This window comes from Corvus brachyrhynchos, unplaced genomic scaffold (genome assembly GCF_000691975.1).
Source record: "Corvus brachyrhynchos isolate BGI_N302 unplaced genomic scaffold, ASM69197v1 scaffold80, whole genome shotgun sequence".
NCBI classification, from domain to species: Eukaryota; Metazoa; Chordata; class Aves; order Passeriformes; family Corvidae; genus Corvus; species Corvus brachyrhynchos.
Window position 1 is genome coordinate 9596529 of NW_008236769.1, and position 14785 is coordinate 9611313.

General features: G+C 39.2%; 1 protein-coding gene across 5 annotated transcripts in view; it reads right to left on the minus strand.

The window, feature by feature from the left end:
* ACOX3 (acyl-CoA oxidase 3, pristanoyl) overlaps positions 1 to 14785 on the minus strand; it is a 31235-nt gene extending 16450 nt beyond the window's left edge. For 2 of the 5 annotated variants that reach the window (XR_001859806.1, XM_008645063.2), the window contains exons 1-6: positions 12475 to 12683; positions 10794 to 11027; positions 9713 to 9784; positions 8886 to 8975; positions 8270 to 8413; positions 7333 to 7421 (exon numbers count right to left, since the gene is read on the minus strand). Coding sequence is in view for 4 of the 5 variants with exons in the window: in XM_008645063.2 (XP_008643285.1) it covers positions 7333 to 7421; positions 8270 to 8413; positions 8886 to 8975; positions 9713 to 9784; positions 10794 to 11027; positions 12475 to 12642 (797 nt within the window). In the remaining variant the exon portion in view is untranslated. Of the gene's footprint in view, positions 1 to 7332; positions 7422 to 8269; positions 8414 to 8885; positions 8976 to 9712; positions 9785 to 10793; positions 11028 to 12474; positions 12684 to 14600; positions 14738 to 14764 lie in introns of those variants that run through there. The other 3 variants (XM_017727693.1, XM_017727692.1, XM_017727694.1) reach the window with 3 other exon arrangements.

Sequence of the window (14785 nt, forward strand, 5' to 3'; positions counted from 1 at the left end):
AAGAGTGAGAAATCTTCAAGTTTTATTATAATCTGACACAAATACAAGGAAGCTAATTCTATACCACATAAAAGATGACCTAGAACTATTTTGATTAAAAACTACATGCACACCCTTCTTTAATAACTTCTTTCACAGCTAGTGAACCAGAATACTGAATTTCCTATCATTATACGATAACCTATTTTCTTAAAATCAAAATGAATTCAAGTAACAGGTTTTGAAAGTTTAGATTTTTTCCCTTGATATTATCCATTACAGATACATTATATAAGATATGTTGCTATGCATATCAGATGGAAAAGACTTTAAGAAGCAAAGCAGAGTGGCAGAACTAGCAATTAAAAATTCAACAGAAAATTTCCATATGTGAAGAAATAAGATATGCCTGTAAGCACCAGTGTTGAAAATAAAAGCAGAACCTCACAGGACTGGTGGGTTAAGTGACCTTGTGAGATTGCTGCCAACTGCTGTTATGCTCCTTCTCCAAGAACTTTGCTGTTGGGAATTGTTAGACATACTGGCCAATTGGAACTTGATATTAGAACATATTAAAAATAAATAGTAAGATTTAATGAAGTCAACGATCACATTTTTAATGGTTATTAGCCTAGAAAGCATAGACTTGGCCCACATCTGTCAACGCATTTAGGGGAAAAATCTCCTTAAAGAATTGAAGAGATATCTTACAATAATAGAACTGTATACACAGTCATGGGGATATCATGTACCAGCAAGTTTGGAAAATGGCTAAATTTCACATGGTGATGACAAGACCAGAGGGTTGAAAGCTGCCCTACTTAGGGCCTCTTCAGCACAGCAAATAGCGTGACTGAGATTAAGACCTCTCAGCAAGACAACTGACAGCTGTCACTTTAAATAGATATCACAGGGCTCTACAGCAATGTGCAATTTTGCATCATGTAGACACATTTTTTACCACAGATAAAAAACCACTGTATCACACAGATTTCTACCAAGAGCAGCTGAGCAGAATGAAGTGCCATTCCAATAGTAGCATTCTTGTTTGGGTTCTTTGGCCACTAGTTGAGGGAACATTTCAAACTAAGTTAATCTCACTGACTTTAAATCATGCAATAGAAATTCATCTGGTGTGCAGTGATGCTGATAAAAGAGAAGCAGCTGGAAAAGCTATGAGCTCCTTTTGCCAGTACTAAAGTAATAAACTGTTACCTATAGTACAAATAGCTCAAACATGCTTTGGTGAACTTGAGACTCACTAAAATGCCTTTTCTGCCAGCTTTTGTTACTGACTACATTAGAGATGGTGCAATGACACCAGCCATACTTCCAGCCAGAAACAGAAAGCAGGTGAATGGTACAGGAAGGCTGTTCATGGGATACAGTAAACCTTGGGAAGAGTAACATTTCAGAGGTTTGATGAAAAACTTGCAGAAGGAAAGAAAATTGCCACATATTCTAGGCTGAAGCTCACAGAAAGGTTAGAGCTGAAAAGAGTTACAGAGAAACGGGGGAAAACTGCATGGCAGTATTTTAGCTTTATTTTCTACAATCAAGGCTCTAATCTAAGAATGCAGCTCTGTACAATAATGCTCAATAGCAATGATAAAACAACATAGCTGTTTATAGGCCTCCTAATCCTAACCTAATGGACTTCACAGACACACAAAGACGCACTCACACTAAAGTTCTTATAGTCCAAGTGTCAGTGTTGCAAGGAGCTCTGAATGTGCAGACTCCTGCAGCTGTCAAGAGGTGACAGAACTCTAAGGAACAAAAATGGTTGGTTGAAGTTCACTGCAGATGTGAGGCTGTATTTCTGCGGGTCAAAAAACAAATGTGTGACCAGATCTAAATCAACCTTTCCCTATTTTCAACCACATCAAGTGCTTTTCAGTGTGAAGTAGCTATGGCTGAAGAGTTTTGAGGCACATGAACATGACAAAAATGAGGGGATAAGGCAGCACTCTTCAGCAATGTGACCACAGCCTAGTAACATGCACAGCACTGTATGTACCCACATAGTGTCCAGCCCTGACTGCAGAAACTACATGAAGAGGGCAAAGCAGGGAAATGTGAAAGATTCCACTGCAAAAATCATGGCTTTAACTTAAACTGCAAACATGCAAGATGTGTTAGGAAAATACCTAGTTTTAACCGAGGAAGTGGCACTTTTCACAAGGACTAATCTGGCAGTGCAAGCGGCTACAACCACCCTGACCCCTGAGAACAACACAGACACCAAGAAGTGGTGGTCAGGCCCCGAGGTTTAATGCCTCACTCTGTAGTTAGGGTGAGAGCCCATAATCCCCCAGTTCAGTTATCTGCATACTTTTGTATGGTTGGTGAATGTTTTCCCCTTTCTATTTTATATATAATTCTATATATATTTCTTTCCCTTAATTTAATATGTATAAGTTCTAGAAAGTTCTGTTGTATTCAACACCCCATTGCCTCCTTCCCCAAGTCCCTCCTTGGTGTTATTTCCATTGGTTCCCTCAGCCTAAACCCTACCTCCTGTTAAGTATTCCATTGGCTATATCCCTTATCCCCGCATTTCCTATCCCCACTATAAAGTCCCTGGACACGTGCAGATCCTTGGCTCTCTGTCTCCTTCCCCCCGTTGTTTCACAGGAATAAACCTTCTGTGTGGAACCTATACGGAGAGTCCCCTCTCTCTGCTTCTCTGCCTCTGCCTGCGTGCTCTCACAGTCCGCTCAAGGGACGGCTCCCTGGGGTGAGGAGCACCTCCCCTCTGATCCTTTTGTGTGTGCCGCCCTAAATCAGAGGCTGCGTGGCTAGCCCGCCGGGCTTCTCTTCGAGCCAGCATGTGTGGATATTATAGCCTAAGTATTGATGGTATATTCAGATCATGTAAATACAGGCACAAGCATTTTTAACATTAATTTTTCTTCTACAGCCACTTCATTGGTATTGCTATTGCAATTGTTTGTGACTTAGAGGCTGTAAGTCAATAAAAAATATTAAACAAGCCTAAGCTGGTTTATTTGGGAAGCAGGACCAATTTTTACACTTGATTTCTTACATCTCTGCTCTTTTTCCTGTACTGAAACAGCCACTCCTAAGGCCTTGCAGTGAACCAGACCTGACAAATTATCTGACTGAAGACAGCTAAAATTGGTGGGGTTAGTTTCAGGTAGTTCCAGTTCCCTAGCTGAGTCCCCTACACAGCTACATAAATGTTCATCAGAGCAGAAAGGAAAGACAGTGTGGGAGTAGAAGCAAACCAAAGAAGCTGATATGAATATTATCTTCACTGAACTACTGTTTCAGATTGAAAGATGAAGCTCCAAAGACTATTTAGGCTTCAACTGTGTATTGTAACTCCTATCTTCCCAGTGAAATAACTTCAACAGTTGCAAAATCTAAATGACAGGGAAGAGGATGAATAGTACAAGACAAAAAGGACTAGACTTTCATTTCTTCTGCCCTTAAACTATCAGTAGCAGAATCATAGTGTAATTGGCAGTGATACTGAAATAGTAACAAAGAAACAAATTATGAATTAACCATTTAAAGCAATTTGTAAAGGCTTGGAAGTCATGTGATGTATGCCATCTTTGCCAATATACAAGGGATTGTAGTGAGGGCTTTCTGAGCCTGCCATCTCTTTCCAGAAGGGATTCTTTTACACAATTTATTGCTTTTCTCTCCAATAAATCCCCTTTACCCATTTCTTCTTGGGCGTTTTGTTTTCAGTATCCAGAAAAGTGAATCTGGCCTCACTGATTGCTAGAGAACATGCTGAACATCTTAGTGTGTTGTATGTGCGCAAAGATTGACCACATTTTAATTGTAAATGAGAGGCTGTTAAACAGCTAATAAACCCCATCAGTTTTCCCAAACCCACCATTATCATTAGATGCAGTTAATTCATCCTCCAGAAAGACCCTTTAATCCCCTACAAAGACTTAAGGTAAAGTGACAGCTTTATTGTTCTAGTTCTTCCCTTACCATAGGTTTTATCTGCTCTACAAACTATATACATGTTATCAGTGGACAGAGCTGAACAAGCTCATAACATGTTTTACAAAGAGAGGCATGGTAAGCACCACTTCAGAAATATAATCATATCTGATTTTCACTCTTCCCATGCTGATTCAGTTGGGCATCATTTTCATCTCTGGAGAGGGGAAAGCAGGAATTTGCTGCTAGTTAAAACGGGACAGGAAATTGGTTCACCACCAATTCAGTGCCAAACATTTACTGATGCGCACTGAAGTAACAGGTAATGGGTAATTTTGGCAATGTTCCATTAGCCAAGGTACAGCTCCTCCCAGAAAACCCCAACCAAAAAACCCCCACACCAAAGGAAAGAAACAGAAATGCACATCAACACTTAGCCCTGCTCTTGCTTTATGTGTATGTCACCCCCCTGCCCCCACTCCTTACACCTGCCTTTCATTTTATTGAAAAGCCCCTGAAATCCCAAATACTCAGGGATTTTTTCAGTAGTTTTTTTTCCCTCAGCTACTACCATTCTGGGTCCTCAGTGAACAGCATATTTCAAAGATTGCCAGAGCACTAGCAACAGGGGGACATTTTAATATTATAAAATAAAGACTGAAGCATTTGCACCCCCTGGTGGCAGTCTGATTTAATTTTGGTAACAAAACACAAAACCAGTCTAAACTCTCCATAAGAAAAAACAGAGTTCTATTTTACCCCTTTATGCAATGATTACACAAATTGTTGTAAATTTCCTAGGGAAAGGAAAATATTTTAAAATATTTTACAGTGATTTTGTCTTTTTTTCTTTTTTCTTCCTTCTCTAACTAAAAAAATTACACTCTGCATTAGCAGGAAACCAGCTTTCAGCCAAACAACCCAAGAGATTAATTGTTTTTCAAAGCCAGAATGGACAACTACTATCAACCACTCTGTTTTCTTACATAGCATAAATCAATAGCATTTTCCAAGGAGGCTCTGGAATTTCTTCCCCATGACCTTCATTAGTGTTCAGGAAATTAACTCTCTGTATCCATACTGAAAATTATTAGCATAAATCTCTTGAAGCAGAGGAACAAAATCAAACATCTCTGTAAGAGATCTCAGACTCTGATCCTCACTGTGACCACATATCCTGAGTGTAGCTACATGGAAATAGACCTGATTTACTAAGTGTTCATGGTAGTTGAACCAGACTTCACACACACATTCAAAAAAACCTGGCAATGCATCCAGTAGAAACTAATACTTGTAGTCACAGCATAAGGGAAGGTATTCTCCTCTCCACATACAAGTCCATGCTTCCTCTGGGATAAACTAGGATGTAAGATTGCTAAATGGCCAAGGAGAACACCTTGACAAAGCAGTATCTGGTGAAATATCTCTCTGTGGATCCTGGCATTTTGCAGATCATGCAACCAAGAGTCCCTTTTCTAGGGTGGCATGGCTTGTTGTCTCTGCAAACAAATGCAGAACTTCCTCTCTAGTCCCCATCCAGACCTTCGTGTACCTCTGAGAGCCAACATCTACAAGCCCTGACACTTCTGACATCTCAGTGTGAGCAGGAAGGTTACAGAACAAAACTTGGTTCCCTGGTTCGTGAGAAAAATGTTGGCCTGCCTCTAACCTTAGACTTCTCCAAAAAAAAATGAGCTGAGGTAGTTCAGGAACACAGGCCCCTGGAGTTCTTAGCTAAATGAAGGGTATCTATTGGTAACCTTGGGCTCCCTCACCCTTCTGCCTTAATCTGCAAGAGCTGTTTTAAGGTTTCTAACACACAGACTGTCTTGATGCATACTTAAGAGATCTAGATCCATGACTGGGGCTCTTTGGGCACTACTGTTTGAACACAATAATAATTTTTTAAAAACAACATATACAAAGTAAACAGCAATGCCCTATGACTGCTTTAAATGACACATGATGTCAACTAAGATAAGGGACTCCATCTGACATTAAGGTAGGAAGTCACTGGTATCTCATTTGCACTGTATTTTATGGATTATAATTTCAAATTATTCAGTTATTACCAACATTTTAAGAAATACTTTATTTTTTCCCAGTAGATAATAGAGAAATGGATCTAAAATTATGTACATTTTAAAGTCACATAACAAGCAGACTCTTCTTTCCTGAGTTGCACGTAAAACTGTGTTTCAATATAAGAATGAACAGCAGAATTTGAACACTTCTACAGAAGTATGACGTTGAATAACATTTAGATTACTCAGGCCCATGCTGCTGTGCCATCTGGTGGCTACTAGTCTGTAATGAATAAGCAAGAAAAAATACCCACCAAACCTTAAACATCCCTCTTTTCAAAGTCTTTCTCACAGTTTTCCCCTATAAATTAATTTTGGGTTGTTTTGGTTTTTTTACATTTATTTTTTTGGTGTCTTCAGAAAACAGAGAATCAGTGGTAATGAACTACATAATCATAAAATTCCTACAATCTTCTGGAAAGATGGTCAAAGCCATTATATTTGAAACCAGGATACTTTAAGATGTCTATATTGTATTTACTGCAATGACATATTTTGAAGGACAATACACTATCTGTAACAAACTGAATCAATAGAAAGAAGTAAATTTGAGGCATAAAGAATGAAATCCTTGTTTACCATTTTAAGTTTCTGTCTTTATACAGAGCTACATAAGTAATACAACAGTTTAAATAATTATTACATAAAGATGTTTTAATGCAGAAATCTACCTCTGTTTCCTCTCTGTATCTCCTCCCTATCAGACACCTTTGGATAGTAAAGTAGACACAGTAAGGCCACTGGAGTCCATGACTAAGAAATGGAGCCAGCTTCTTTTTTATTTCAACTGAACATACATAATATGGAATAAAATAACTAGCCTTCTCTTTCTTGTCTGTAGTCTAGAAATCCCATGGTTTAAACAAGATACATCGTTTCTCTCTTGGGTCTCATTAGTCTTACATCTTTACTAAAAATAAAGCTGTCTGTGGACCACCACTACCCTTCCTGTGGGCTAGAAATCAACAGAGAAAATAATTAAAGGCTTACACCCAGATGGGTGCAGAGGTTGATAAAGTTCTTTACTCAGAACTTAATGCATTTTTTTTCCATTATTATTGTTGCAGAGTCTATAACTGCAAGACTGTCTGGGGATATTCACAGAATACCAGGAGCACTTAACATTTTAAAAAGTGAGGAAGGCTGAAAGAATGTTTATTCAGACAGAAAATACTGAAATCCAAGATCTTTCAGTCTGGGGTTTTTTTAGAAATATCAAAAATTTAAAATCACTAGTGAACACTTCAGGAATAAAGACAGAACTGATACAGGGGGATCTTTGCACCATTACATTTTGAATGTAATTAGAATATTTTCTCTTTCAAATGTATTGACTTACCCATTATCCAACCCATTCTGCCCAAGTTTCTTTCCTATGTCACCTACCATCACACCTGGCATTGGTAGGAGAGTTTTTGTATCTCGAATCTGTAGAGAAGTGAAACACAACATTCCAGTAGTGAAACAATGTAAGTTATTGGCTGAATTTTTCAAAGGTTGAAAATATTCCCATCTTGTACCCGTTATTAATGATAAAGAGATGTCTCTGTTTCTTTCAAGCACATAATCCTGGATATAACTTGTACTTATGCATCCTCTCATTCAGGACATAGATGCTTTAATGAAAATCCCATTGGAAGATGACACTAATCACATCACTGTGTTAAATATCCCTTAACACTGATGACTGCTCTCATCAGATTAGCACTGAAACCTCTTCAGGTGTACACAGACACAGCAGGAACCAATGGAATTTTTATGTAAAAATCAGCTTTGAGATATTCCCTGATTCTGTAATAAAGTCTGTTCAGTCTGCAACTAGTTCATTTTACTATGTACAAGTTTCCTATTGCACTGACATATTTTATGATGCCTTTAATCTTCTAAAATGATTTCTGTGGTAGAAGTTTGCAGATTTCATGCAGATCAGCCTGCAGCATTGGCAGACATAAATCATCTTAAGCCCCATGCAAGACTTTCAGGACTTCATATAACACAGATGAGTTCTAACTAAGTACCACGATCATCTGGAGACTTTTCAGCTCTTTTGTATTTTGAGAAATTTTGCAGAAAACTGACAGTATAAAACTAGCTCTACAACCTTCACAAAATCAGTGACCATTTAAAAAAAGTACACTGGTTACAACTGCAATGAACTGTGAAGGCATTAAATAAGGAATCTGCTGGTCGGGTATAAATAACAGCATAATGAAGTTTTTAATTTGAACCTACTCCTCCCCAAAAGAAAAAAAGGATTAGCAACATTTCCACTCTACCTGTACAATAAAGGAATGTAATCCTTGGCACTGTCCATCAGGAGTATAGAGCTGGGCATACAAAACGGCATGAGTAGCATGTTTCCCCATATTACCAACCCAGAACTTTGCAGCTTCAAAGTCAGGTGTATTGATGACAAATTCCTGTAGCCAGGAAAGAAAAAGAAAATTATATAAATAATAAAAATCAGGTCACAGCTTTTCTTTTTCATTACCCTGGTAATGTTTTGAAAACATTCATTAACTGCCAGGATTTTATTCTGTACTGCATTCTAACACCTGAGATCTCTCTTATTGTGTTCAACTTTGGAGAGAACACATGTAGTAAGGAAAGAATTTCAGAGTTCAAAAATCTCATTACTTCATTTACCACTGTAAAGCCTGAAACTCAGCTTTTTTAACTGCTCATTTAAGCAGTTAAAAAAAAAAAATAAAGCAGACTAATGGATTGGGAAGCATTTCCTAGATCTTAGGTTAAACTGAGCTGTGAGTTCAAGTAAAGAACTGAGAGGGCTATTTCAACTGTGAGAGCTGAAGCCTAGGCAGGGACCAACTCCTTCTTACACAGTTTTGTATGGAAAGGAAGCCTGGTTGACAGTGTGCATTAAGGACTGACCTGAGTGCTAGGATCAAACGTGGCCGTAGTCCGTATGCCTTTGGTGTTAGTTCCATGGCTGAGTTCAGTCAGAGCAAAACATCCAAAAATCTAAAGAAGGAGATATACTGCACAGTTCAAGACCACTTTCTGACATTAATTAAAACTGCAAGACTTTCAAATGATTGCAAATGCAGCTATTGGAAAGTAAATTGGCAAAAAAAACCCCAAAACAGGAAGTGATAAAGAGCAACAAAAGAAGCACAAAGCTCAGTTGAGGTGCACTCAGAATATTTATCTTGCAAAATCAAAGAGGGTCTGGGCAGCCAGTGAATGCTGCTCACATGGCCTAGAGAGGAGAAACTGTTTAGGATTGGCACCTTCTATATCAGGCAGGCTGCACTTATTCTGCAGAGTACTTGGTCCTGAGTCTCCACTGAACTCCATGTGGTGTTTCTTCGCATTAAGACATTATTATTTCCCATTTTATAGCATTAGAATGGAATTTTTATGGCAACACATCAAGGTTAAGAGTATCCTAGTAGGATACTCTTAAATGACTCTGGACAGAGCTTAAACTGGTGTAGTGTCATCTATATTGCCTTTTGGGAAAAGTTCCTAAATCTTGTCTGTATGTTAACTTGGACAGCTTAAAGCATATCCAGGAAATAGTTTATGAGCTAGCAGTGAGGACAGCCAGAGCTCAGTGCTTGAATCTGCTCCATGGTCTTTTCTTTTGCCATTTAGAAGTACCTAGGTATGTAAAGAGATCAGAAATAACACAAAAGTGCAAATAGTGATGCAGTTCTGGTAGTGTCCATTTCTCACAAATTATTAGAAAAAATTACCTCCATGCTATAAATTTGTTTCACAATGTGTGCAAACCTCTTAGAAGCACTTATAACTGGTCCTGCAAATACCTGTAAAAACAGAATTATGAATGAAATCAGTGTCCTGTGATGAAAAGCACAAATTGCACATGATTTTTAATAGTGATGTCCATGATTTTTAATAGTGATGTCCAGTAAACAGACCAGGGAAAGTGGGCTGCGCAGTAAACTATCATTAGACTGTGGCTGGGGGAGGTAAGTCAGGATTTGATCTTGTCAAGGCCCCTTTACAGATGACTGAACTTGTCCCAGCTCTAACCTGCTCAAGCCTTCATTGCAAATGCTTAAAAATACTTTCCACTTGTCCTTAGTGATGTTCCCTTGAGCAAAGGAAAACTTAAAGACTATTTTAGTTCATTTTACTGCAAATGGATTGGGAATTGAAGGTAGCTGCTTCAGGATCAAACAAGAATGCTGATTTGGAAGCTACCTTCAGTTTTCCTACAAGTATATTCACACAGCAAAACTCTTACTTCCTAGATGCTCCCCAGCCATGTGAATAGTAACAATTAATTAATTCAACTGATATTATTTGACCAGCTATGCTGAGTATTCTTTGTGAGAGACCCATCTGGGAAGCAACTGAATAACAGAATACAGCCACTGATGTGAGAAATTTTATACTGGTTTCCATTCCTTCTGGATTCTGCCCTTAATTAAGACACTGGGGCTTAGGCAGGTAAGTTTCTGATACCTGCAAATCTTTAGCAAATACACAGCCACCAACAACCAAGTTCTTGAGCTGCTACTGCCCTAGAGAGGAGGCAAAGGAATAGACAAAAGACATCAAAATTTTTCTGTGTATCTGTCTGTACTGTTTCACCTTTACTTTCCAGGTGAGATTCCAGTGGAGACAGGGGTTTAACAACAAAGATTACCCACAGCTCTCTGATTCTTCTAAACAGTTAAAACTTAGTTCCATTTTTGGAAAGAAAGGACGAGGAAAATATCTACTTTTAATAAAGTATGCATAAAGCAACAGAATTATGGTATTACTTAAATTCAAACACTACCACTATAGCCCTTGAACTGTACTTACAACACAATGTAAGGCAAGCTGGAGAGATGGAGACCAATCATACATTCCTATACAGAGAGTCATAATAAAACTCCTTAATGGGTTCTCTATGATCTCTTGCTGAGTAAGAAATTCATACTCGAAGAGCCTTTTACAGCGCAGGAATGTCAGCTCCTGATATTTCTCCCGGCACAAATCTTCTCCAGGATGATGTGCAAAGAGAGGATCATTTTCCAGAGCAGAGAAGATTCTGTTCTTGAAGGGGAAAAACTGACATGAGAACGTTAACCTAAAAGCATTAACAAAAACAGTTAACTTTCTTCCAGAGCAACACTGGGTCTCAAACTACAATTGTTTGCAGGAAGGTATAAACTTATAAAGCAAAAATTTCAGAGAATTAGAAAACATATTTAAATGGTCTGTCATTATATATACAACTCATGCAGCTAAATTTTATGAAATCTCCTTCACCATGAAGTGATTCCCTGATTCAGTCTGAATGTACAAGAACAGTATGGTAAAACTTAACTTGCTTCCTACAGCAGCTTCATTATCTCAATATATGAAGCTATAGCCAGAATCTAATAGGCAAAAGTCCCTCAGTCTGAGGATAAAGGTAAAAATTCAGGGGTCACATTCAGTTAGAAATATGCCATGACGGTAAAGCTATTAAGCTACCACAACTACTCTGTTCCCAGATGAAAGTAAAAAAAGGCTCCATTTAATGGAACCATCATATGCAGCCCTTCAATGTGGGGATGTGCATCTTTTAATGTTTTAATTTGGATCCTTTTAGTATTAGATAATATATTATGGCATTTTTTTATCTCAGAGCTGTGTCTTCAAGATATCCACATCTTGTCTTTCACGTGAGAAGGAAGAAACCCAGACTTCCTGCGCTTTCCTTTGAAAGGCAGTCATTCCCTCTCTGTGTAAACAACACTACATGCCCACACAGCTTTGAAATTCCTTCAGACACAGAGCACTTGTGGTTTTTTCTGTGCTCTAACACACACCAGTCAGATACAGAACCAGGCCTTTTTGATTTCTCTGATCTACCTGCCAGAATTTTTATAATTATGGTGAAGATTCAAGATTAGCTTAAATCCATGTACATCTACACCACCTTCAGAAAACTAGTTCCTTCTCCTCCTACACCTCCAAGTCATGCATTTCCACACCATCTCTTGTGCTGCAGTTAATCTCTTCTCTTGGTAGGGTTAGCTTTCAGTGAGGTACACATGCTCATCTCCAACTGCGGTGCCACATAAGCATTAACACAAGCACAGAAGATTGTAGGAAATTAGGTCAAAGTAAGACAGAAATACTGTTTGACAGTGGCTTGAACTTAGCTCCCCTTAAGTGCCTTGCAAGACCATGGGGTGTATGATTTAATGCAAACAGTAAAGAAATAAGGTAGAATGTAGTTCTTTCTCAGTTTGAAATGAACACTCAAGCTCTGAAATGCACCACCTGCTGTTCTCCCCTGTACTGATGTTCAGTAATTAAATGAGTCTTATGAGACAGCAGAGTAGATTGCTTAAAAGTTCAGGTCTGTTCTGAAAATTGGCTGTGCAAATCAAATTTCTTCATGCTCCATATTTACAGAGTATTATTAACCATACTCCCTTTAAAAAAACCATACTTACTGCCACAGATATCTCCACAATTAAAACATGCTTACAATTCTTGCAAAGTTTACCTTCAGCTGGATGATATCTTCACCATCTATGAACACTGCCATCTCCTTCCAGTTGAAGGAAGCTTTCTTACGATATCTGGAAAGCGGGCCTTTAGGGAAATCTGGTAGCAAGCTATCCCATAAATTTTGGGGGCTAGTCATTTCCTTCTGATTCAGTGTGGATGCCATTGTTAGCTAAACTGAAGCAAACAAAAAAGATAAAAACACAAACTGAAGCACCACAGATGTCTGCTTTTTAATAATAAAAATAAATTTAAAGAGTCATTAATTAAATCCATGGACTTGTTTAAATGTATGAGTACAGAAGTGCAGAGCCAACTAAAAGCTTGCTCTTCCGTTTGTCTAATTCAAGTGGTTGGATACAAAGTAAGAAAAAACGTGTTTGATCCAATGTAAATGAATTACATGGCCGCTGTTATTAAAATATGAACTAAATATGAAACAGGGACACCACAGGTTATCACCATATCATGTAATAAGAAAGGAAGAGATAAAAGACTCCAGCAAGAAAATACCACGTCTTAAGCAACAAGCGGAGTAAGGTCCCATGAAGCCTGCTGGCAACTCGTGTGCATCTAGGGGTCAGGCAAGAGCACTACAAAACTGCACAGACCCTGCAGGATTTCCTTGTCAGTAGGTACAAATACACTGGTTCAGGAGAGAAGGAGAATCTTGCTTTTCATTAGAACCCGGCCCGAAGAAGTAGAAGCTGGTGTTGGAGGGCCCTCTGCTGCTCACGGCACATCCAGCGATCCCTGCCCACACACAGACGGCAGGAATCTCTGCTATGCTTGGAAGGTGCAAAAACCATCGGGCAGGGTGGTAGAATCTGGCCACGATTCAACACGACTGGCTGAAAGAAGCAACTCAAAGGTGTAGGTAGGACATCCTGGCCCAGGGCTGACCAAGTGCTCAGTATAGACTTTGAATATAATGAAGTACAGAAACTACTACTTCAGCAGTCTGCTTTTACCACCCTTTTTTCTTTCCCCCTCATCAGCTTGATGTATCTCCTTGATACCTCTCTTTTCTTTCAACCTTATCCTTTTATGGAGGTCATCCTCTAGTTCTGAACAGTACAAACATAGTAGAAATGAACAGTAGGACAGTATTTCTGCATGTGACTTCCAAATCAGTTCTAGGAAGATGCAGCTCCAGTACTGAGCAACAAGTTTGGAAAGAGAGAGGAAAAAAAAAAGACATTGAGAAAGTGTTTCAACCTCCAGCCAAATAAATATATACTACACTTCTAACTGGAAAATAGGTAAATCAAGCAGCAGTTGGAGGCTTTTTACTCATAAAAGAGAAAAAAATTACATTGTAATATTGCATCTAACTTTATTTACATTGCAAATCAGTGATATTACCCAAATGAGGAAACCTAAGAGTTCATAGAAAAAGCATTCTGTACTTAAAATACATTACAAATTCTCTGACTTCGTGTAATGTTTTAATATGATTTGGCTCCAAGTCAACAGTTTCAAATCTAATAAAGACATCAAAACAGGTAGTAACAATAGGAGATAACAACGGGCTCCCCTAAAGAATAACTTCAGTGTTAATTTCAGCCTTGCTCTGGAATTTTGAAACGTGTGTGAAGGTGGCAGTAAAAACCACATTATTTTCAATTTGCGAAGAACTGCTGCAGTTTCACTGCGAAATGTTGAGTTGGAAACCCTTTTTTCCGTGGAAAGTGCTCCTGGTAGTAATTCAAATTCATACCCGGACACCAAAACCGGGTCACAAATCACGAGGGCAAAGGTCAGTTTGCAGGGTACTATCATCAATTATCTTGCGTAACAATGACACAGCTCAGACACTCGGTACCCGTCAAGAATAATGATACCGTGCCTTTATTCTGCCAGATGACATAAACCAGTGTTTTGGTTTATTCCATGTTCTAGCGGTTCTGCATTTCCGAGCAATCTGCTGCTGGCAGTCGCCCAGAGCAGGACAGCCCCGGGCAGGGTAAAGGCAGGGGACGAAGCGCTTCTGCAGGAGCCCTGTGAGGGCTCATCGCACGACTGCTGTTCGAGCGGCCCAAATTCATGGCGGGGCCTCGCTTCTGCTCAGACAGGGCAAAAACAGATTACATAATGTGCTGTTATTTGCTAAAAAAAGTGTACCGAGACGTCTCCTTGATGGGCCGGGCTGACTGTCAGCCAGCCGTCCCGCTGTAGAGTTTGCCCTCAGGAGGCGTTTTCACGCTGCTGCTCCGCACCCGCTGTCGCAGCGGCACAGACCTCCCCCAAACAGAGCTGCACATCCGCTGACGACCCTCCAGCCTCACCCCCTGCTGGGAGCTGGCGGC